Genomic DNA, 25,311 nt, shown 5'->3' with positions numbered 1-25,311 from the left:
ATTCTAGTAACTCAAAAGATATGAAAAACTTTTATGGGTGATGAAGAGTAGGGATGTTTTCAGCTTTTTCTGTAATAAGCTGTTATGAGAACAGTCTTAGGAAGCTTTATTCATGGTCCAAAAGACCATTGATTAGCAGATGTGAGAGCAGTGGAGTATATTTTATGGCTTAAAGGATTATGCTAACATGAATAATCACATACAACTTACTCCAAGAAATTTCATTTATATCTTTCACAGAATCGTAAATTCAGCAGAAATTTTGACAAGTCATTTAGTTTCTCCTCCACTTTTAAACAGGATACTTTCCTCCAACCCCCATATGTTGTTTCCCCAACAATAGTGCCATGAAATATTGTGCAAGAAAGGAAAGCTTCCATGGTTACAAAATTCGACAAACTGAGTACTATTTGATCCTCTTGGAAATGATATCATAGACTCTGGAAGTTGTACTCAGACTACAGTACCTAAAGAGTAGCTACAATACAAAATACAACAATAACAATATACAAAAAATAAAAAATAAGTACATAAGAGATTCAGATATGCAGCTGATTTGGAACCATTGCTTTGATCATAGGATGCCATCCCAGGGAACTGGGGGATGTGGTGTTGAGGGTCCTGACCACCTGGGAAGGCAGATAGGACAGAATCTATCTACTGAGAGCGGTAGGCAATCTTCAAATACAGGAGGTAAAAGAGGGAAGGAATTGACAAATGACTCTATTTTATTTACACAATGAGGTAATTCAGGCACATTCAATACAGATAAAGGTAATTCAGGCACATTCAACACTGAAAAAGAAATTCTCTAAAACATATCTCTGAACAAATACAGTCATGACTATGTGTTGCATTTATTATTTTAAGTAGTACAGTTAGTGTTCTGCAAAAATATTTATGATGGCTACATTGCTATAGCCTGTTTTCAGCAAAAAGTGTAATTCTGTATCAATGATGAAATAGCACCTCAACAAAATAATGATAATGATCCCGTACTATGCACTGGTACCTCTAATTTCTTTATGAACTAAAAGTTATTTTACTCATGTGTAGGTAAACCAGAGGAAGAATTAAGGAAATTAAGCAGGATTAATTTCTCCTAGTTGTATTTTAGTAGCAATTGAAGGAGCCAGTTTTATATTCTGAAGGATGTAGACTTTGGATAAAAGCTTGAAGGTCAAGTGGAATTTGGATAGACTGAGAAGAAAGGGAACACAAATTACATATAGGGGAAAATATGTGTAAAGTGTGAAGTTGCAAGTTGAGTTTGTAATGCACAAAGAAGAGTGGAAAAGAAAAGAATTCCCAAATAACCATGTATTTAGGATTCTCTGCCTCTCTCACTGTTCCTCAGGAAGAGTTGTGTCTAAGTTATGTCTTTGAAAAGAACTAGAAACACTCTCAAATACTATATTTCCAAACTTAAACAATAGCATTAATTTTGATCAGTGTCAGAAAAAAATAAGTCCACATATGATATGTCAAAAGCAACTCTTCTGCCAGGCAGGCAAGTTTCTACAGAGCAAGATCCCGATGGCTACCATTTCCCACCATCATGAACTCTGTTCCCATGGAATGACTCTTCTTCCATCCCTCATACACTCTATGTTCATTTTTTCCTCCAAATCTTAGCTCATGTCATTTTCTTACTGAAAATATTCTCTACAGTTTTTGTTGCTTATTAAAGCCCCTTGGGGGCTCAAGTGAAGTTTTATGTTATCATTTTCATTATTAACATATCGAGTCTTAGGCTTTGCAAGGCCTGGATACTTTTAGATATAGGAAGGACAATTCTTGATATTATACACACAATCTAGTTAATTCCTCAGAAAACAGGATTATTTCCTTGCTTTAAAAATTATTGTCTAGGCCAGCTACAGTGGCTCATACTTGTAATCCCAGAACTTTGGGATGCCAAAGTGGGAGGAGCCCTTGAGCTCAGGACAGGAGTTTGAGAACAGCCTGGGCACCATAGAGAGATACCATCTCTAATAATAATAATAATAATAATAATAATAATCATCATCATCATCATCATCATCATCTAGGCGTTGTGGCATGCAACTGTGGTCCCAGCTAGTCGGGAGGCTAAGTTGGGAGGATCACCTGAGCCTAGGAGGTCGAGGATGTAGTGAGCACTGATCACATCACTGCACTCCAGCCTGGGCAACAGAGTGAGACCCTACCTCAAAAAAAATTGCCTAAAACCAAATAAAGCAGCATTTTATTGTTTTATGTTCTTGTATTATTATTATATTTTCTGACCACTGGTTGTATCTTTTCTCTGTCCAAAATGATAGATACCCTCCCTAAGTCTAGATAACATGGTAAGCCTCTGTTATCCTATCTCAAAATGCTGGGTTTATAGTAGATGTTCAGTGAATACTTGAGTTAACACACAAGCACACATTGATTCGGCATGGGACCCTGAGGAAATCTGTTATACGAGAGCTATATCTTGATGGATGGGCAAGTTTGGGAACAGTAAGCATCTCAGCATATAATAAATAAACAGGACCCCCCATTCATAATGCGCTTTTGAATCCAATATCCTATTGCTCCTACAATAAGCCTGAGTGATGGGTAAGGAGACTGCCCATTTTACAGATGAAGTGGTTGCAGTTCAGAGAGTTTAAATAATTTTCTCAAGATCAGAGAGTGGGTATCAGAGTTGGACTCCAACCCTCCTCTTATGATTCTGAATCTAAGGTGGAGGACAGGACTGGACAGCCAGCTCGGCAGGGGGAATCTTTGGGGAGGAGAGAGTTTACCAGAAGAAGAGGCAGTCAAAGGGGAATCAGGAGTTTGAAAGGTAAAGACAAACTTTGACTTGGGGTAGGTCTTGGGATGTGGTGCAACTGGCAGCCAAAGATTTCTCCTATAGCTTTCTGACCACCTCAGGGAGAAAGATTTGGAATTAACATTAGCACATGACTGTCCTCAAATTGTGTGTAGGAGACAGTAGTTTTAGCTAACTGGCCACTGATAGGGTCACTAGCCTTCCTCTGCAAGCTGTAAATTGGCAGCTAGAAAGGGGTTAAATTCATGTCTTTTGCAAAGGTGAATAACATGGTTAGACATCTGCCGATCACTCTGTCACCACCTGTGAGGCACACAACTCTGTTCCACTTGCTGCCTGATATAACGCCCGAAATTGTTGCCGAGAGAGCTAAACAGTGACATCTACTGGTTCGATTTGAAATATGCAAGTTCAAAAGAGAAACAGCCACATTAGTATTTCTTCCCCTTTCAAAACAAATAGTAATAATCATGCCAAAGGAATGACTCTTCCAAAGGAGAAAATGAAGGTTTGGATAATCTGCCAACTGAATAATTGAGTAATGACATAATTGGATCATTGAAAAAAATGTTAACATTTTTACCAGTTATTAATTAGAGAATCATGCATGACCCTGGGGACTTGCTTTTTGTTTTAAAACAGGAGCCACGATTATGAAATGGTTCAAGCTGGCTTATTCATGTCTGTTGAGATCTCTTCTGGTCTGCTTTTCAGACTCCTCCTGGTTCGAGAACAGAATGGCGTTAAATCACACTGCCCTGCCTCAGGATGAGCGCCTGCCACATTACCTTCGAGATGGGGATCCCTTTGCTTCCAAACTTTCTTGGGAAGCGGATATAGTGGCTGGCTTTTACCTGACAATAATTGGTAAGCTTCCTTAATTCTTCTGTGCAAAGGCTGCTTTTAGAAAATTCATGGGCTGATATGTTAATTTTGTCAAAGGATTCTGGTACTTAAGTGGATAGTTTAGAGGAGGCGAAGAGCGGGTAAGGGTAGAAGATGGAATGGCATTATGGCATTCAATAAATGTTTCCTAGATATGACTCTTTATTATCATTATTACTGGGAATAAAATTCCATTGATAATCCGAGAACTCATAGCAAAATTATTTATCTTGAGATTGTATTTCATTTTGGTTACTTTGGGAGTAGATTTACTTTCTGAATACCACAATTAATCATAATGATATTTTATTTAAACAGAGTGCTTTTCTTTTATGTTTGTGATATAATCATAAGATTTTAGGTTGAGAATGGGCCTTAGAAATAATCTAGGTCAGTCTCCTGTTCTCACAACTGAGCAAACTCGATTGTGCTGTAGTAATGGTGGAAACACTGAGTTTACTTCACCTAAAAGTAAAGCTGCATCATGACAGCATAGCTAAGCCATTTTGGTGAGAGTTGAAAAATGTATTGGTGTTAAATGGAAGAAAGTCCAGGGTCAAAAGATTTTTGTGCATAATTGACGAAGGGGTGCACCTGCTTCTAGACCGCACAATCTCATTCATTCAGTAGCCACATGTGGCTTTTCCAAATTGAAAGGGACTGTAGTGTAAATACTTACCAGATACTGAAGGCTCAGTACAAGAAACAGTGATATAAGATATCTCATTAATAATTTTTAAAAATTAAATACATGTTGAACCTACAACATTTTGGGTATGTTAAGCTCAGTAAAATACATTATTGAAATTAATTTACTGTAAATTTTTAATTTATACATTAAATTTTTACTTGGTACATTTTTACTTTGTTTAATGTGGCTACCAGAAAATTTTAGTATCCATATGTGGCTCGCATTTCTGGCTTACATTGCATGTCTATTGGACAGCACTAGTCTAGACAATTAGGATTTAACCACCATACTGTTCTTAAATTTAAAATTGTTGTTTTAAATTTGGGTGACCAGTGTGAAGGTGGGTTATGTCTTTAGGTTTCTTTGCCTTTACTTTTTTCAGATGTTGGGTCAAACTTGCTCTCTTTCTCTTTTCTCTTTGTTTCTATCTTTTTCTTCCACCCTTCTTCCCTCCCTTCCTCCCTTTCTCTCTTTTTCTCCCTCTCTCATCTATTTATTACTGGCTAAGAATTTCATGTAACCTCCTGAAATTAGCAAAACTCATTAGAAAATACTTGATACCCCTCTATGGTCAGTGCTTGAGGCAAAAGGAACTCATGCGATTCAACCAAATTCTGCTGTAAAGTGATTCCCTGGATCCTTGTCTTTATTGTTGTTGGTGTTTTACTAGTTTACATTCTGTTTCTGATAAATGAGTCCCCATCTCTTTTCCACATAAATATATATTGAGCACCCACTCTTTGCCACTGTTTTAAGTTGCTGGGAATAGAGCAGCGAATAAAATGGGCAAACGTTCTGCTGGAACAGCGACTATCTTACCTCTGTAAAATCCACATTGCATTTTTATTAAACTTAAGTACTTTCAATTACCAGAAAAGGCAGAAAAATAAGCAACTTGATCAATTGAATTTAGCATAGCTCCATCACTTTCAAGGAATGAATTAAAAAGTAACATCAATAACCTGACAAATCTCTCCAGACAACACAAAATAGAGAGGCATGTCAGTCTATTCCCAATCTTTAGCAGGGAGGATTGCAGGAAAAGGCAACTGGGGTGGGGGAAAATCAGAAATTCCCACCTGACGCACATGGAGTTGGAAGGAAAATCCACAATCATATTCCAGTGGGTTTGCTGAGATGGAGCAAGAAAAACAGGTTCAAAAATAGTGCTTGGACATGGGGAGCTTCAGGAGGATCAGGGCACTGGGAGGTGCAGCCAATGGTATGTTAGAGAACAGTCATGCAGGGTGAGGAGAGGGGTCAGCTGGAGGGGTTTGGACTCACCTTAGATCCACTTCTTGGACTTGGCCGTGTGTCTGGTTTTCACTCTCCTAGAATAGGCTAGTGTAGATGTGACAAGATTCCTTTTTTTTTTTTTTTCGAGATAGAGTCTTACTCTGTCACCTAGGCTGGAGTGCAGTGGTACGATCTCAGCTCACTGTAACCCCCACCTCCCAAGTTCAAGTGATTCTCATGCCTCAGCCTCCTGAGTAGCTGGGGCTATAGGTGCGCACCGCCATGTTTGGCTAATTTTTGTATTTTTTTAATAGAGACAGGTTTTGCCATGTTGGCCAGGCTGGTCTCGAACTCCTGGCTTCAAGTGATCTGCCCCCCTCAGCTTCCCAAAATGTTGGGATTACAGGCGTGAGCTACCGCGCCTAGCCAACATGTGTGCGTCCAGATTGCTTTTAAGAGGCCAGAGTGGAATAAACATTCTTGGTGGGCTTTGTTAAATACTAGAAGTCTTAAGAGACAATTGAAATATAACAATATAAATCTAAGTTTGAAATACAGGAGACAGAAATTACAAACCCATTTTCTACCGTCCACACTTTTACTATTATCATAAATACTAAGTTTATTAATAGTTAATATATATGACATTTTTATATCCATAAATGAGATAGGATTTTATCACCTAAAAGTGTCCCTACTTGGGTCTTTGTCTTCTTAATCTGGTTGTCTTTTCACTAATATTAGGAATACATTTGCTTTCTCCTGACACTTATCTATAACATACTGCTTGTCAGAATAATTTACATGTAATGAATAGAGAGGTGACTATTTTTTGATAATGCTTTGGGCACTGGGTAAAACCTTAGGACGCAAGGTCAGTAAAGAAAATGTAAGGAAGGAAAAGTAAGAAAACAAATACTTTCAAAAGAGAGGTAGACAGATAAAAGGTGTTTCAATGAGCCTTGGGTATCAAATGAAAATGGATACTTGTTTTCACTCTTTTTGGATACAAAGTAGGTGGCATTAAGTTTATAATTTTTCAGGCCACGTTTTCTCATTTTGCTTTCCTAGCTGGTTTCCTTGAGTGAGCCCTAAGTTTCATTATAGTTGGTTTGCTCTGGAACTCCGTAATCTCTTTTACTTTTCTCTTCTTCTGCTCTATGAAAGCTAAAGAGGTTTTAATGGACCATTAGGCAGTGCTGACTCCAGGGAGTCAGAATTTCCTAAGAGCACAATGCAGTTAGCTCCTGGTGGTTTCACACCATCAGCTGAATCACACATTTCTTTCTTTGCCCCCAAAATGAATGGTGGTGGAGAAGTAGAAATTAAAACAGCAAACTCTGGGTTTCTCCTGTTAATACTCTCCTTATTCCTTACTACTAAAGGCAGCTGTACCAGATTCTCATTTATACACAGCTACACTATGAAGCAAGAATTCCTGAAGAAAATCTACTCTACATGTTAAGCTATGGAAGTAGGTGTATTCTTTTCTTAAATAAAGTCAGTAGGGATTGGGTCTTTTTGGATTTAAACTGGGTGTGTAAGAACTTTCGAACAGTTTCATTGTAATGCCAAAGGCAATTAGTCATTAATAAAAGGATATGAAAAAAGTGGGAACACACTTCTGGCATTGTTGGTAGGTTCGGTGGGTTGAGGGTCACTTTCTCTCCCCTTGGTGGGAGGGACAGTGCCCAGGTTCTCGATTGTCACCCACTTACCCTTGATGTCTAGTCCAGTAGCAGCTGAAGGCTGTCCTATCTGCCAGACACTCAGTGTCCATGTCTCCCAAAGAGGCAAAAGTCCTGGGGCTTCTCTGGGAGATGTCCATTTTCTTGAAGGGAGTTACGCCAGCCATACCTGGCCTCTGCCTCTCCTGAACACTGGCGCTCCCTTAGGAGTTCACAGTGATGCTGAAGGCACCTTCTTTGGTTGGCTTCATCTTCAGAATTTATCAAGAGCTAAGGGTTTAACCCTACTGATCAGAGGGAGGGAGTTCTATAAAGCCAATAATCTATAAAAATGGCTGAGGAAAGTGCTCCACCCCTGGGGGCCAGGACAAGAACTGACCATTGGGACTCCCACACTTTCCTGAGCCTCGCGGGGAAGTTAGCGATGCCTTTTTCTGGGTAAGTTCAGTCTTATAATCCCTGACTCCTGCCCCATTGGCCTGTCACTCACAACTCATGCTTTTTATTTCATCTTCTTAATTTAGATTTTTTTATTTAGAGTCCTCTCACTACCCTCTAAATCTATGGTGTCCATTTTTGAAGTTGAGAAGTGTTTCATATCTGAGTGAACTCTAAATCCTAGTGTTAACGATGGGAATTTTTATTTTTCCTTGTAGGGATTCTGTCTACATTTGGAAATGGATATGTCCTTTATATGTCTTCTAGACGAAAGAAGAAGCTGAGACCCGCTGAAATAATGACTATCAATTTAGCTGTCTGTGATCTGGGGATTTCAGGTAACACAACCATGCTGTTTTTTCTTTGTGGGTTTAAACTATGCCCCATTCTAAAGTACTCACTGTCTCAGACGTCACCCCCTGACATCTCTTCCCTTCATATCTCCTTCCACTCTTTGCTTCACAAATCATCTTTCAGACTTTTGTGGTAAATCAATGGGGTGCTGTCCGGTTGACAAGATGATTCATTTAATATTTATTGAGTCTTTTCTGTGTGTCAGGCATGTTAGATGCTGAAGGCACAATTTGAAATAATACATGATACCTCAGATGTCTCAAACTGTAGTGGGCTAAATGATTCAGAAACCAGAAATCAGGAGGCAAGTCCCGGGTCAATATTTTAAGCTTCTTTACACCTCTTCAACCCTTATGGAAGTCTGATTAAAATAAACATCAACAGGAATCTTGAAGGGTAAATGACAGTTGAAGACAGCTGAGAGGTGAATATAAGAAGAGGAAAGAAGTGCCCTGCTGATGATATATGTAATCATGACTTAGTGACACATCTGAAGCATAGCAAGCTTCTGGTTCAGTGGTCCTCAAACGCAACTCACAAAATATCATCTGGGGAAGTTCTGAATTAGGTGGTTGAGAATGTTACCTGGGCATCAGGATATTTAAAATGAGAATCTACAGGTATGTTAATGTGTGGCTAAAATTGAGAACCACTGGCTTCTTTTTCACTTCTCTAATAACACGGCAAGGAGGAGTTGGAATAAGATTTCTCCTTCACCATAATTCACTTTTAAAAATACAAACCATTTTAAGTAAATCATTCTTCACCTTCTTCTATACAACTTCAGAGTTGCTTAGACGGACTCTAATCTGTCCTTGAATCCCAACACCTGCTTTTATCTTCTGGTTTTTAGGTCATTAGAGTCGGGTAATCTGTTTGAACAGTATACAGCAGCTCCTCTTACCATTAGAAACTTGTTAGTAGTTTCCCATCAAAAGCCTTCTTTAAAAAATGTTTTCTGGCTGGGCACAGTGGCTTGCACCTGTAATCCCAAAGCTTTGGGAGGCTGAGTTGGGTATCAAGTTTGAGGCTAGGAGTTCAAGATCAGCCTGGGCAATGTAGTGGGACTTCACCTCTACAAAACAAATTTATCCTTGAAGTCTGGGTATTGGGTAAAACTACAGAAAACAAATGAACAAAAAATAGCTGGGACTTGATGAAGTTCAGGAGTTCAAGGCTGCAGTGAGTTATGATAGTACCACTGCACTCCAGCCTGGGTGAAAAAGCGAGACCTTAATTTAAAAAAAGAGTTTTCTGATATTTGTTTTTCTCTTCATAAATGGATTTTTCTGCCAATCTCTAAAAACAAGGCTCAATACTAATCCTCCGTGTTCTGAGTCACAGTTTAGCACATAGCAGATGTGTGCTCACTCAGAGTTTCGATGGTCTGGGTTATCTGGGAAGGCTTTACTGAGTATGGACCTGCATAAACATTATGAACCCTTATGATGAATGCACATGCACATTAAGAAGAACACGACATGCCTGGTGCTGTGAAAACAATCAGGACGAACCCCACGGGATTTGTGAGGCTGCAGAATGGCTGCCATTTTCACCCGTTGCCACGCGATGGCGGTGTCGCAACAGGAACGGTAGCTTTCCCGGCCAGCTCGCCGCGCGGGCCCCTTAGGTGCTCTACCTGGTATTGAGTTTAACATGCCTGAATGAAACCTGTCATTCCAGCCACCTCCTTCATCGGTGAATAATAGCAGGCTCATTGCTGAATTAGACTAGGCTTGAATAAAAATGTCCTTAATTGGCCTGATGCATTGAAACATGCTTTCAGCCAAGCAAGTCGGCTCTAGAATGGCACAAACCACCTCATTACTCTGCTTATGTCTTCAGAGTAATTCACCAGAAACCATTTTCTTTCATATAACAGCTTTCTCTAACCCAGATCATTTTTTCAACTTCTGAGCATCTATAATACATTTTCCCTTCCAATAAACCTTAAAACTTTGCCTGCTTTATTTTTTTCTTGCTCAGCTATATTCCATTATAAGCACCTCCTAGAGGCCAGATGTATGGCATCTATGCAACTAATACTTGTTGACTAAATATCAAGGGCTCCCAGTCGTGCATATTATATACACGTGTTATATTAGGCTAACCTCTTAGGAGAAAGTCGTGTTATATTAGGATAACCTGGGCGGGGGAGGTGTTAAAATGCCTGAACTCGCTCCAGATAAGTGACAATATTGGGAGATTTGTGGCGAGGGATGGAACCCTGGATGCTGATATTTCAAAGCAAAGCAAAACAACCCCTCCAGCAATGCTAATGCGCAACTGGGTTCCGGAAACATTCTATTAAGCGGAAGAGAGAGAGAGACATTCTAGATGACACCCCAAAGGTTAATCCAAAGCTCTACTGAAGAAGGAAGCCTGAAATCGCTTTTGCTAATCAGGATCCCAGGCATAACAGATGTAATTTTACTCCATTCTGTCACGTTCACTTGCCTTTTTGCTGCCTTTAGCACCCACCTGGCTGACACCCACCTCAAGCCTTTTAGTTTGCTGTTTCCTCTGCCTCTAATCCTTTCCCTCCAGAAGTTTGTTTGACTTCTTTCCCACCGATTTAGATATCTACCTAAATGTCACATCTCAGAGAAGTCTTCCCTAATGTCTCTACGTAAAACAACGATTTCCATCTACCTGCCTTCTCTGCTTTATTTTCCTTCGCTGTACTAATCACTACCTATCGTTCTGTCATACCACATCTTATATTACAAATTTAGGTTTTTTTGAGTGTGTCTGCTTTTCCTGTTAGAAAATAAACTTGTCAGTCTTGATGTCCACTTTGTCCTCTAGCACCTTGCTCTGTGTTTCTTAAACACTAGGCATTGAAAAATTAGTTGTTGAACGGGAAAAAAACCCACAAACCCAAATAGTTACTTTACACTCCATTTCCTTGTGGACTTACTGGAATTAGGAGGCTCTCATATGAGGGCACCCAGTCTCGCAAGCTGAAAGGTGGCACTAGCCGTCTAGACAACTAGAGGAGATGTGTGTCCAGCTTGCAGAAGGCACTCGGTACATATGTGTTGATTGACTGAACTAACAGGAACTCCTGAAAACTTTTGTATACCATAGAGTAATACACCTGGGAGGGCTGGGCGCTAGCACCTGGAGGCTGTGAATATCAGTTACTTAGCTTTCCTAAAGCATTGAGGTTAGGGAACCTTCTTTTGTGATGTAGTTCAGTTAGAGGTTTGAAGAGCTTCCTCAGCACATTTTATTTTTTTTTATTTGGGGGACCGAATACAATAACTGAATAGGGAGGGCTACAGGGTATTATGTAAAAGTAGAAGAATGCTTTCTAGAAAGTTAAAAAAAAAAAAAAAAAAAAAAAAAAAAATTCTAATGGAGGCCCGAGGAATAAATAGTTTAAATCTTAGAAATCTGGATCTGGTTGTAAACAGCTTGGACCTCATATTTACTGAAATAGCTATACCATATTTGAATAAGACATAACAGAAGAAGAAAGAAAGAAAGAACTGAAACAGAAGGAAATGTGGAAATCTGGTTCTAACCTCAACAAAAAGGATTTTTAAATACAATTTCTAAACAATTTTTTTAAAACAGTGAATTTTTTTCTTTGAAAAAGATGACTTAGAAGCTGAATATATAAAACGGGTGAAAAAATTATCTTTCCTGATTGACAGAAGGTGGAGCATGGAGCCTTGGCTGCTTAATATTTCTTTCCCTAAATGACCTACCTACTTCCCCTTCAGGGTACTCTCCACTCTCTCTCTTTCTCCCTCTCTCACTCTCTTGTAGAAGAACTCCATGAATCCTCTGGGGTCTAGGCAGGAATACACATGAAAATTGCTGGGCTATATAATTATTCTCCCTACTTCACCTCCCCGCATCCTATTGCTTCCCTGTGAATATTCAACTTTCTGGGGTTTCTTAAGCACTCTTTATTCATTGATAATAACTAGGAAATAGCAAAAGACTAAATATGTTCTATTTTTTAAATAAAAGAACAAATTCACATTTCAGAGAAAGTTGTCCACATCATTCTTTAAAATGTGTCTGGAACTCACACCTTCTTTCTCCAGTGCTCTTTAGAATCTTTATTCTCCAGAGTGCTGTTAAACCTCCCCCTTTTCTATATTCACAGCAGTTAGTTCCCTGCTTCTCTAATTAAGGCTTTCTCTGATAGAGAACCTCTCTCTTTCCTCTCCCAAACCCCATTCACAGACACTTAACTCCTAAAGTACAAAGTTATCTTGGGGTGTTAGAAACCATATTCCTGCTAGAAGGATGCAGCTGCCAAAAGAAAACAGAAACGAAATTCCCCTTTGCATTATAAGGAATCTCATGCTTTGTACTGGTTCTAAAATATCCCACTTGGAGGAAGATGAGGTGGATGTAAATCACCATTTTGCATATTTTTTTGTCTTTCTCCTCTTTTTCTTCATTTTCTCTTTCTCCATCTCTTCTTTCCTCTATTCATTGAGACAATTTTCTGGGAGTTTTATTATTAAGAAAAGTTGCATTGGTCCCAGGAACGTAAGTATGTTTCAAAAACAAATCTATTAGTAACCAGCATTAACCGATTCAATGAGAAAAAAAGTTATGATCACCTCAGTAGATGCAGAAAAAGCATTTAATAAAACTTAACGTCTATTTCTGGTAAAAAGAAAAAATCGGAACAGACTAGTGTGAGAAAGAACTTCTGTAGAATAGACAAGTTGTGCTTGAAGAGGGTATTTTCTCTCAGAGGTTTTATATGTTGCCCCTTTCTCTATGCCTTTCGAATGAAGGACTGCAATAAAATGTTAAAAGTGACAAGATCGTTGTCCCTGGCTACTAGTATCATGTCTGTAACTCCTGAAACCAGGTCTCTTTGAGACAGTTTTTTCAAAAGTAATACTTACTTAAACGTTTTCCTTCTATATCCTTTCACTGTCTTTGGCTATTGGGATGACTGAAAGTCCTCTCTGGGTAGCTCCAAACTGAGTTTATTCATAGATAACTGCTGGACTTTTATTAATCTAGGAACGGGTGTGTGTGTGTGTGTTCACATGCGTCCTGTGCTTTAGGGGAGGAGGTTCAGGTGAGTTGAGGTAGGCGGGGAAATAGTAACCAGAGGAACCTCTGTTGACAAGTCACCTGGTGCTCTAGTTGTAGGCAAGCCGTTCACCATCATCTCTTGCTTCTGCCACCGCTGGGTGTTTGGCTGGATTGGCTGCCGCTGGTATGGATGGGCTGGATTTTTCTTTGGCTGTGGAAGCCTTATCACCATGACTGCTGTCAGCCTGGATCGATATTTGAAAATCTGCTATTTATCTTATGGTAAGTTGGCAGGTTTCTCATTCCCTGACAGTTAAAGCTAGGTGGATTGAGTGTTAGAACTGTACATGTTTTATGCAGGTAATAAACAAAGATTATGAACAACCTCAGAGATCAAGAATATTTCTATTTATAGCCTATCATCTTGTTCTGACATGTTTAAGGATTTTAACCGATGTCAAAGTAGACTTCTTTTAATACGTATTTTATAGTAATGTCTGGTGTTTTGTTACAATGCTTTAAAAAAGTATCATTTTCTCGTAGAGTGTGTAAGCTTCTATCATGTTTTCCATGCAAACAAAAGAAATAAAGTGCATCGAAAGGGTGTTAAGTCCAAGATGTTTAGCTCATTCCCCACCTAGTAAGTGTAATTGTAAGAAAAGCTGTTTAAGATTCTCCCTTAGGACTCACGCTCCCTGTAATTTCAGAGATAAGGAATTCCAGAAAGTTCACCTCCAAGTTAGAGTCATGTAGCTGTTTCTGCATGCAAGGACACACATGTAGAAATATCCCTCAACACATTTTTTTTTGTGGCGTTGGTTGGTAGAAAGATGAGTGATTACAAGAATTGGTGAATCAGCAGAATATAAGTTTCCAGGGCCTAAATATATGTTTTTTAATGATTAGACCATTCTACAGGTTAAAAATAATTTCTAACGCTTTTGTTTCTTGGAGCTCTCGGAATTTATTAAACCTGAGAGAACTGCATTTGGGCCTTTAAGTTTAATATTGAGAACCAGGCACAAACCAAGGAATAGTACAGGCTTCCTCTGGATAAAGCTGCTTTGATTGTCAATCTGTCGATTAGAGTGGTTGTGACGGGCGACAGACTGTGGTGTCAGAGCAGGGCCTGGAGACTGAGATGGGAAAAATCAAGTTGACCCGACACTGTCAATGTGGTAGAATTTCCCTTTATATTGTTATAGATTACATTCCCCAAACTCCAAAGAATCCCTTCTTGGGTGGGTGGGAGGTGGGAGCTTGTGAGCCATCCTCTTCATCATCCAGCACTACTTTTTTTTTTTTTTTTTTTAAATTTACATCTCCTTTTTTAAACATTTAAAACTTCCAATAGAAATAGCTTGAATCAAAATTTCCAGTAGGATATAAAATATACAACTATACATATTCTGTGTGACGTCAACCTCTAATTCTTTCTATAGACTTATTTTTGCTCATACCAAAGAGATTTTAGATTTAACTGTCAATTTTATAGATAAGAAGGCAAAATAGTTAAACTTCCTGAGAGTGTTTGAGGAATACTAAACCCTGATACCTCTGTTTTTAAATATTTTCTTGAGTTTAGGCTTTGTCAATTAAAGAGATGATGCCGCCCACTCCCAGGATCATTGCAGGCCGTAACTCCATATGTGGGAACTGTGTATGTTTTCCAGCTTCTTCTAAGGTTGAACCTCAGTAGTGTGGTTTCATCATTTAATCTGATGCACTATTAAACCCTCCACACAGCGTCCCAGAATGTTGGAATTAGAAGGTCGCTTGGGGACGTGTAGACTTTTCTCCCATGTAACGTGGTAAACTGTTTTAAGGCATCCCTGAGAGACGACCACTTGGCCTCTTCTCGAATAATTCCAGTGACCAGTGACGGGGAGCTTACTACTGCACAAGGCAGCCCATTCTCTGATTGGTCTGCTCTCATTGTTACAATGTTATTCCTTATATTAAGACAAAACTGCCTCCCAGTAACCTCCACCCATTGGTCCTAGTTCTGACTTCTGGAGCAACACAGAACCAATCTACTAATCTACTCCCTCCTGTACTTGACAGCCTTTCACCATACTGGAATGTAAGTATAAAACACCTCACAAGTAACCCTAACCATAAATGCTTATACGTATGCCTATGCACATTCCCATGAATATATGTGATTACCTGTGCCAATGTTTCATTGGTTTTAGTGGAGAAGCAAGAGCTGAGTTATAATGTGGCTACATGATTGCTACCCCTATCTGGTTGGGCATGAAATTTGCATTTCATGACACAAAATGCCACATATTTGAAAAAAAATGGAGACAACAGAATATAGAAACAATGTGTTATATTTCTTGTTAGCGCTAAATGAGATATACTTACACAGGAGTAAAACTTTCACGTTAATGTAGCACCTTCTAGTCTGCAAAGCAGGCCCCTTACATTATTTTATTTAACCCATATGCAACATAGTCTTGCATGCACAAGGTCAGTCAAAGACTAGACACAGAAGAATTAGACCTTACTGACTTTCCAAACCCCACATTGCACTAAGCAGAGGCAGGCTCTCAGTCTATATTGAAGTAAGCATTTAGCTTTTATTGAATATATTTTGATATTTCTTCTCTGCTGACACAAAACCTAGGCAGTAAAGAGTCACTTTCCCGGCCCTCTTCGTTTGAGGTGATGAGTGAGGTGTGAAGGTAATTTCTTGTGGAGGCTGCTGCACTTAATCAGGCCGATCTGTCTTTGGTGGTTGTGTTGAACTCTGAAAATGATCACTAGTGCTTTACAGCTTTTCTTAGATGACTGCACTATTTCCTCCGCTTGGAATTCTCTTTTGGTTAACAGAAACTAGTGCTGAAAAACGGAGCTCATTTTTTGTCTTCCTGAAAATATCTTCACAGAATTACTTTGCAGAACATGATGCAACCTACCTAGATTCTCTGCCTCTCCCGCTGTGGCTGTGTGAGTGCGATTGTTGTGTGAATGATGTTTGAAGATTCCAAACCTGCTCCACAAATTACTAAACACAGTCAAGCACTTTAATCTCAAACCATTTGTGTAATGATCACGAGCCACCAAGCCCCTTCCACAAGTTCTTAGGAAGCCAGATGAGACTAGCAACACAAAAGCTGTTAGGAGGAAGGGCATTTTAAAGACACAAGCCATGTTCTGTGATTCCTCACCTCCCAGAAGGATTTTCCCTGGATGATCCACTAACACACCCTTTCCGAGATGTTTTCTCAAGGGCCTCCATTGTCTTCAGCATCCTCTCATCTCTTTCCTGTCCCTTTTCCCAGCTGTTGTCACTTCTCCCTCCCAAAGCTCCCAGATGCCTAGAGAAAACCTTCCAATTGTGTTCTCCTGGAGAAAGGCCCAAGCTCTGGAACTTTTTTCCGTTTACTCCACTCTCCCTCAGGCTTCAGTTATCTGCCCAGGTCTCCCAGAAATCAATGGAATAAATCTTTGGAGGTGGAATTTGACATATCGAGGGGAGGTATCTGGGTGTAGGGCAGATTACATCCGGGTAATGCTTTTCTTCCGCCTCCAGGGGTTTGGCTGAAAAGAAAGCACGCCTACATCTGCCTGGCAGCCATCTGGGCCTATGCTTCCTTCTGGACCACCATGCCCTTGGTAGGTCTGGGGGACTACGCACCTGAGCCCTTCGGAACCTCGTGCACCCTGGACTGGTGGCTGGCCCAGGCCTCGGTAGGGGGCCAGGTTTTCATCCTGAACATCCTCTTCTTCTGCCTCTTGCTCCCAACGGCTGTGATCGTGTTCTCCTACGTAAAGATCATTGCCAAGGTTAAGTCCTCTTCCAAAGAAGTAGCTCATTTCGACAGTCGGATCCACAGCAGTCATGTTCTGGAAATGAAACTGACAAAGGTAACTGCACTAATATTTTACACACGTGTTTTCTGACCACTTACAACTTCATAGGGTAAAAAGGGTAGGGAACAGGCCGGGCGCGGTGGCTCACGCCTGTAATCCCAGCACTTTGGGAGGCCGAGGCTGGCGGATCACGAGGTCAGGCGATCGAGACCATCCTGGCTAACACGGTGAAACCCCGTCTCTACTAAAAATACAAAAAACTAGCTGGGTGAGGGGGCGGGCGCCTGTAGTCCCAGCTACTCGGGAGGCTGAGGCAGGAGAATGGCGTGAACCCAGGAGGCGGAGCTTGTAGTGAGCCGAGATCGTGCCACTCACTCCAGCCTGGGCGACAGAGCGAGACTCCGTCTCAAAGAAAAGAAAAAAAAAAGAAAAAAAAATGGATAGGGAACGTTGGAGACTGAGAGAACTTAGAATCTCTATTCTTTACATAATTCTGAACTTTGTTGATGATTGGCTAAGCCTTTCTTTGTGGTATCTCTCTCCTCTTTCTGTCTCTATTTCCCCACTTCTCTCTTCTCTCTCTCTCTCTCTCTCTCATACACACACACACACACACACACACACATTTTTAATATCTACCAAATTTGTATAACCCATCCATTGAGGGCTTATCTTCTCTACTAAATAGGGTACTCTGGATTCATATTCATTATTTCAGTAATAAGGATAACTTTTATGAGTCATATAATGCCTCACAGTATTTACTGTGTTGCATGGGCTTTGGGACATCATTAGGGACATTCTACCACCTGAATTATTTATAGTGTAAGAGTTTACCACATGTGCTTTACCATGGGAAGCTTTTGTTAAGAACACGAGCGGTTTCTGCAGGCTTGAGTACCTTGGTAAATGATAGTTTCAGAGGCGGCAGTTCTTTAGATATTGTGGAGTAAGGAAAAGAACAAGACTAGAGTTTAATCCCATCACCAGTACCTGCCAGGTTTGTGACCTAGAGCTAGATATTTAGCTTTCTTGAATCTCTATTTCCTCACTTCTGTAACAGGAATAGTGATATCTGTCTCATTGGGTTATGGTGGGAATTCAAAGAGATAAAGCATATTATTCTGTCATCTGGTGCATAGAAGGTGTTAAAGCAACCGTGGTTTCTCCTTTTTCCTTATGACTGTTAGGTATTACTGGTAAAGTCTAAAGCAGTGGTCCTCACATGTTCATGATTTTTTGCCCCTGTACTGAAAAAATATTTTCCAACACATGCCCTCAATATTAAATGACATACAGGTAATACCATCAAGCTTTGTATTAATTATTAACACCCTCTTATTTAACCCCCACATTTTTGTCTTCTATTTTAAAGATAAAAATAAAGGTAGATTGAAGTTATAATTACTTCTTCCTGTATCTCAATCAATGATGTTGATTGCTGTCCTACCTTCAAGTGTTCTCACGTTCACTTTGGAGACCACTGGTCTCAGGGACCCAGAGAAACACAGTTCCCTCCAGATAAGAGATGGCTTTTTAGTAAGTCAGAGCCTTGGTTCTAGTAATATGCCTCTCTCCAAATTGCAGAATTTTTGGAGTTATGCAAAGATCTCTTGGTTGCATATTGCATTAGTCTGCTCTCACACTGCTAATAAAGATGTACCTAAGATGGGGTAATTTATAAAGGAAAGAGGTTTAATTGACTCACAGTTCCACATGGCTGGGGAGGCCTAGCAAACATGGCAGAAGGCAAATGAAGAGCAAAGTCATGTCTTACACGGTGGCAGACAAGAGAGCATGTGCAGGGGAACTCCCTTTTATAGAACCATCAGATCTTGTGAGACTTATTCACCATCATGAGAACAGTATGGGAAAGTCCTGCCCCTATGATTCAATTACCTCTCACTAGGTCCCTCCCATGACACATGAGAATTATGGGAGCTACAATTCAAGATGAGATTTGGGTGGGAGGACAGCCAAACCATATTACATATTGTGAGCTAGATTCCTGATGGCTCCAGTTGACTGTTATGCTCAAAGTCTATGTGCCGAGTAGAGGAAGCTTTGAGGGACGTTTTCATCACTCTAAATCTGTACTGATAGCTTAATAATAGAACAGTTCTTGGACAAAAATGCAGATTCAGGAAGCATGATCTTCTTCTGTCTTATAATTGGCTATAAAGTAGGAAAATATTTTCACAAAATGAAGCATTATGAGTTAGGTTCTTCATTTCTGGCTCTCCCTTTAGCTCTTATCTGCAACTTTCAAAAAAGAAATTTAAATAAATCAATCCCAGTTAAAGTTGAATTAGGTTTAATGCAAATCCTACTTTGTATCAGGTACTATTTTGGAAACTGGGCAATTGTACCAATGATGAAAATTTTGCTTTTCAATAGTTTGTGGAAGTGTGCCCAGGAAACGATGTGTGGACATTCATCACACTGGTATGTGACATTGAAGTTTACTTTGTTGCCCTGTAGTTTGATGTAGCATACAGTTGCTGCATTGTCTGAGAATGTGCTTTCTTTTTGCCATCCCACTCACCTCTCTGTTTGCCATCCACTATTATGTCATTGGCCTTGACACTTTGTTGACCTTGCTCAATAAATCATCTCTCCTGTCAGTTGAACTGCTCAACTTGACCCTCTCACATTCTAGCATCTTGTTTTCTTGTGTATTCTTGAGGAGTGAGCAGTTTGTCTAGTCAATGCTTCTGGAACTCATTCTACATATGAGGTATAGCTCAGCATATACATTTAATTTGATTTGTTATTATTCTGCTTGACTTGGACTGGGTAGATAAAATAGGCTCGCCGTAGACCAGGTTAAACGAAATGTTAAACAAAGTGTAGGAATACATATGTGTAATTTTGTTATATATATATGTATATTCTTTTAATTTATATACTAAGTGATATTATAGCACATAATAGGTAATACTATATTAAGAATGTGTCTATATTTTGTTTATATAAACCTGTATTAAAATAACCTAAATACAAAACATCTCTAATTATTAATATTTGTGCAGAAAATTTAAGCTAAAATTCAACCCATATTGAAAAATGAACCTAGTCAATGTTTAGACCAGTCAGTGCTTCTAGAACTCATTATACATATGAGTCAATGTTTTTGGAACTCATTATACATATGAGGTATAGCTCAGCACATATGCCATTTAATTTGATTTATTGTGTTATTCTGCTTGACTTGGACTGGGTAGATCAAATAGTTAGGCTCACTCTAGACAAGGTTAACCAAAGAAATGTTAAATGAAGTGTAGAAATACATATGCATAATTTTGTTATGTATATATGTATATTCTTTAAATTTATATACTTAATGACATATCACATAATATGTAATATATTAATAATGTGTCTATATTTCATTTATTTATGTACACATTATATAAACCTATCTTAAAATAACATAAACACAAAATGTTTCTAATTATTAATATTTGTACACAAAATGTAAGACAAAATTTAACCCATATTGAGAAACAAACATAACTACTGTAACATCTTCTGTGCTAAATTTAAACTATTTTTAACTACTACTCAATTTTGACCTTGATTTTTCCTACTGAGTAAAAAAAATAAGTAGAAACCACCTTATACTGGACCCTTCCATAGCCTTAGCAACCTTTTTGTTCATTTAGCTACTGCTCAGGATTGTCAATTTGCTTGCTCACTTGGTGCTTCTGATCTTCAGAACAGCCTGTTCTAAAAGCTGATTACTTAAAGGTTACCTTCCGGGATTCTGAGATCAAAATCACTTACTTTTCTGTGTACTCTAATTATTTCTAGCTGGGTTATTACTGGGGCCAGTATTCTGAGGGTCTGATCTCGTGAAGCTAAAAGTTGGCATTCTCTCTGCAAGCCTTTCTCTACTTTGTAGCTTTCTTCTAATTAATTTTAAAAATCAATGGTTTTGCTAGACTTTTGTAGCAGCCTGAAATTTCACAGGCTACAAACAGTGGTGTGATATATATATATATATATATATACACACACACACACACACACAGCTAGATATAGATATGATTATCTTTATATTTCGATGACTCAGCATAATCTCATTTCTATGCCTGCATTTGACCTTGTAAAACTGATTTCTTATTGGACAATCAATATAAATTCTGTCAAATCAGTAATTTCTCTCCTCTTCCCAGGATTACCTAAAAGTTTCAGGAAGGTTTTCACAATGTCGGTGCTAATGGGTAGGTGACTCCTGGTCTGGGTGTTGTCATTCATTGATTCTGACATTGCTGTGATATTTAGGGTTCCTTGTGGTCTTAGTTACAGTTTTCATGGGTCACTTTGCATCTTCGTTGTTCCAACTATAAGGCATCTTTAGGCTCATCAGCACTGTAAGCTACTTCCCCACCCTTCCGCTGAAACCCCTCAGGTGCGTCTTGGGTCTTGGCTGGGACCTTGGGAAGTGAGACACATGTTTTCTGCTTTCACATCCCTGAGAATTCTGTTGTTCTTCCATCCCCATCCCCGACCCTTGGCTATTGTTCTTCCAGCCCCAATCCCAGCCCTTGGTGTTCAGCTCAGTGGGTTAGGTTCAGGACACCTTCTCCGGGTTGGTTACCAACTCCTCTGATGTCCCCACTTGCGTTTGGGGTGTAGGCCCTGTACCTATTTGGGAGTGGAAAAACTGGCTCTTATTTCCATGTACATCCTCTAAATTTTTCACACAGTAATCTTAATGCCCTGAGTCCTTTAAGCCTCTGATTGTGGATACTTAAAGTCACTTTTTTTCCCTACACTCAAAACCCTTTTTCTCAATTATTTTTTCTCCTGTGAGTTTCAAATTTCTATTTTAAAACTCAGAAGCTGAGAAATGAAGGTTTTACTTCTTTGGGTACTTTTGCTTATAAAAATCTTCACACAATGCAGTGAACACTCTTGCTGCTGATTAAATAAGGGGAATGGTAGAGTCACTGCCTGAGGGGTTCTTCCTACCTGCTGCACAAAGAAAGACCACGGCATTGCAATAAAGAGTTTAATAGACATTAGGCCAGTCATGCCAGATGGGAAATGGAGTTAGTACCCAAATCAATCTTATCCAAAGCTTGTAAGTGAGGGGTATCTCAAAGGCTGTTTGGGTGAAGGGGTGGAGATTGCTCTGCAATGGGTGCTTGTTGCTGACTGGTTGGGTTGGGGATGAAATTATAGGGGGTCAAAGCTGTCCTCTTGAGCTGAGTCTGCCCAGGTGGGGCCACAGGAACCTTGGGGTCCAGGCATAGCTATGAGTGTCAGACATGCAAAAAACCTGAAAAGATATCTCAAAAGGCCATAGGTTCTACAATAGTGATGTTATTTGCAGGAATAATTGGGGAAGTTGCATATCTTATAACCTCCAGAATAAGGGCTGACAATCATTTATGTCTGCACTTTAGCAGAACTCAGTCTCCTCTCATTTCCACCAGTTTGATAGTCTCCCATTAGCTTTTCAAAAGTGCTTGAGTTTGGGGAAAGGCCTGTTATCATTTAAACTTGAGCCTAAATGTCCCTCAAAGTCAACCTGGCCCCAATCCCAGGAATAATTAAGGGAAAGTCAAGATGGGGGTGTTAGAACAGCTCAGTTCACTGTTACAATTTTTCTTACTGATAAAATTTTTGCAAAGACAGTTTCAGTACAATGACAGGAAGACAATCCCAGAAGCATGAATTAGTTTTTCCAAATATTATTATGCCATACGTGTTGGTACTTCATAGTAATTCATTTAACACACATCCATCATTTACAATGTTACAGGTCTACAGTTATTATACAGATCCCCTGGGCACCTGAATTTCTCTTAGTGCCCCTTATTTATACCAGGAAGCCCTCCTGATTCTCCCTGGCTGGTTAAAGTCCACCTGCTATGTATGAGCCATCAGAGCAGTTGGCACGTTATCTTTGGTGACACTGGTCATATTTTACTGAATCACATGTTTATAGCTCTCTTTTGTAAGATAGTAAGTGAGGCAAAGGAAAGTGCTGGGGTTCCTGTTTGCCACTGGACCCTATAGCCTGGCACCTGCTAGCTGTTTAATCAGGATCACTTGAATAAATACATAATTGAATAAACGAAGTTAATCTAATTACCTTGATGAATGTTAAGAGGTCCCTTGAACCCTGGCTTGAGTGCCTCTGTTTCTTTTATACCTGACAGGGCATTTTTCTTCACTGTGCTCTTTTACATTGACTGTGAAATCCTTCTAAAACTCTTAAAGCTCCATTTCCCTTAAACGACTCCTCCCTTTTATAGCTCCTCAAATGCTATTTATCATTGAAGGGTCAGATTCAGAAGACCCCCTGTGTGGACTCTAAGGCAGTTTGTGGGAAAGTTGAACTATATTGCTTTAAAGAAAACCCAAACCAATTAATTAATTACATCCCTCTGTTCTTAGCTTAAATGTCACTTCCCAGAGAAGCATTTCCAAAAGCTGAATTCAGATCCTCCTATTAAAATGTTTCATTGCAGCCTTTACATTGTCTTCTTGGCACATGTCACAATTTTTAATTAATTTACAATTTCATACTTATTTGGGGATTATTCCTTCATTTCCTTTTTTCTTTTTTTCCTTTGTTACCACTACTTGATGAGCCCTGAGTGGATAACAGCCATGTTTTTTTGTTCTCTTTGTGTCCCCAGGACCTAATACAATGACCTGAAGGAAGGAAGGATTAGTTCAGAGCAATATAATCATGAAAAAGGTTTAAACTAGGGGTCAATCCCAATTTTGCCACTAGCTCCTTGAGAGGTGTTACATAGTCAATGTGTGTTTTTTGTTTTGTCTGCCAGAGGCTGAAAGACTTCTGTATCTGAGGAATTTCCAACATGTTGTTCCTTGCTTAGAGTGGGAGGAGAAGCATTGTGCCTCTTAATTTAAAAGATGCTGAAAAGATCAGCCACTCATTTCCCAGAATTCCCCTATAGCTATGGACTTGGGCACCAGCCCTCAATGTGTCCCAGGAAGTAATGATATGGCCTCTAGGGGCAGGGAATTCTTTCCTGAGGCCATGGCCACAGCAGCAGTGGTTTCTGCATCAGAACCAGTTCTGTCACAGCTTTGGGTAGCATTCTCTCTGCTTGATCTCAGTAGAAACTGCAGTTTCCCAGTGTTACTTTATGTTAACCAGTATCATTTAAATAAATGTATTTTCTGCCTCACTCACCCATAGTCAATTTCTGTTGCTTGCAACTCAGCGTCTTGATGAACTAAACCTAGAGCAAATCATTTAATCTTCCTGGGCCTTAGTTTTCTCATCTGTGAAAGAAAGTAGAGAAAGAGAATGAAATGATATCTCAGTTACCTTCTAAACTCCATGTGTCTATGAAAATGACTAGATTTGTTCAATTGTTTAAAGGTCTTTGGCAATAGCTATTGTTACTAAAACCACATGGCCTTCCAACCTGAGTATTTGTTCCTCTCCAAGACGCATATCCTCACTTCAAGGGTTTTGGGCCATCTATAACCAATAGTGAAGTCTCTCCTGTTTTGTTGAACCAGATACTTGTAAGTTATTTTCTGTTCTTTAAGTCAGCCACTGCCTAGTCAGGAAATATTGTGTTCAGTTTTGGACCAAAACCCCAAAACACAGATGCATAGAGTGACATGACCTAATTTGCCGCCTCTCTTTTCAGTTGCAGTTTTTGCTTGTTTATAGAGTAGTGGTATTTTAAGATTCGAGAAAATTGCAATTGGGAAGTGTGAAATTCTTGTTTTTCTTTTCTTGATTTTTTTGAAGTATGAATTCATGTTTATTGCTTAGATCACAACCAGGATTCACAGATGGAATGTACACCAAAGATGTCAGAAATTTTTTCTTTACAAGTTTATGGAGGAAGGTTTAGGATGGTTGATCTTCATTATCATTCTGTGGATAAAATAGAAAGAAGGAAGAAATTCCAACTAGACACACTCAAAGCTGTCAAATTACTTAATTTCTTAAAAGGTAATGTGAAAGCTAAGTAAGTGTCACCACTCTTATTTGTGTGTGTTTGAGAAGGAACCAAAGAAGGTAGGTCACAGTTGTCAAGATCCCTCCCTTCCTGCTTGTCACTGGTAGAGTCACTCAGTGACAGGTGGCTCTTATACAGGGAAGGTAGTAGTCCCATAATGGGAATTACTGTCTTTTAATATTATTTTCTTACTGGTTGGAATCAAATCCATATACTTGCTAGCTAGACCCAAGCTAGAAAAACAAAATCTTGTCACCCGCATGCTCCCGTCAATTGCGCTGTCTCCTGAAGCAGACAGGATGCACATTCTTCCTGTTCCCTAATGCATAGAGGTGATCTCTCCTGGGAACATTATCTCACTCTAGCCACTGAAATATCTTTGCTATCCGCAGTCTAATTGGTTCTGTA

At 39.4% G+C, this 25,311-nt stretch overlaps 1 protein-coding gene across 1 annotated transcript in view; it reads left to right on the top strand.

The window, feature by feature from the left end:
• The first annotated feature begins 2,698 nt into the window (after positions 1-2,698).
• LOC108585460 (opsin-5) overlaps positions 2,699-25,311 on the top strand; it is a 32,837-nt gene continuing 10,224 nt past the window's right edge. Inside the window, exons 1-4 of the mRNA XM_031661660.1 lie at positions 2,699-3,670; positions 7,960-8,079; positions 13,232-13,396; positions 16,656-16,990. Coding sequence (XP_031517520.1) covers positions 3,457-3,670; positions 7,960-8,079; positions 13,232-13,396; positions 16,656-16,990 — 834 coding nt within the window. The 5' untranslated portion in view covers positions 2,699-3,456. The remainder of the gene's footprint in view (positions 3,671-7,959; positions 8,080-13,231; positions 13,397-16,655; positions 16,991-25,311) is intronic.

Source organism: Papio anubis, unplaced genomic scaffold, assembly GCF_008728515.1.
Source record: "Papio anubis isolate 15944 unplaced genomic scaffold, Panubis1.0 scaffold218, whole genome shotgun sequence".
Classification (NCBI taxonomy): domain Eukaryota; kingdom Metazoa; phylum Chordata; class Mammalia; order Primates; family Cercopithecidae; genus Papio; species Papio anubis.
The sequence above is the reverse complement of the archived record's forward strand: the minus strand, read 5'-3'. Positions and strand labels throughout refer to the sequence as shown.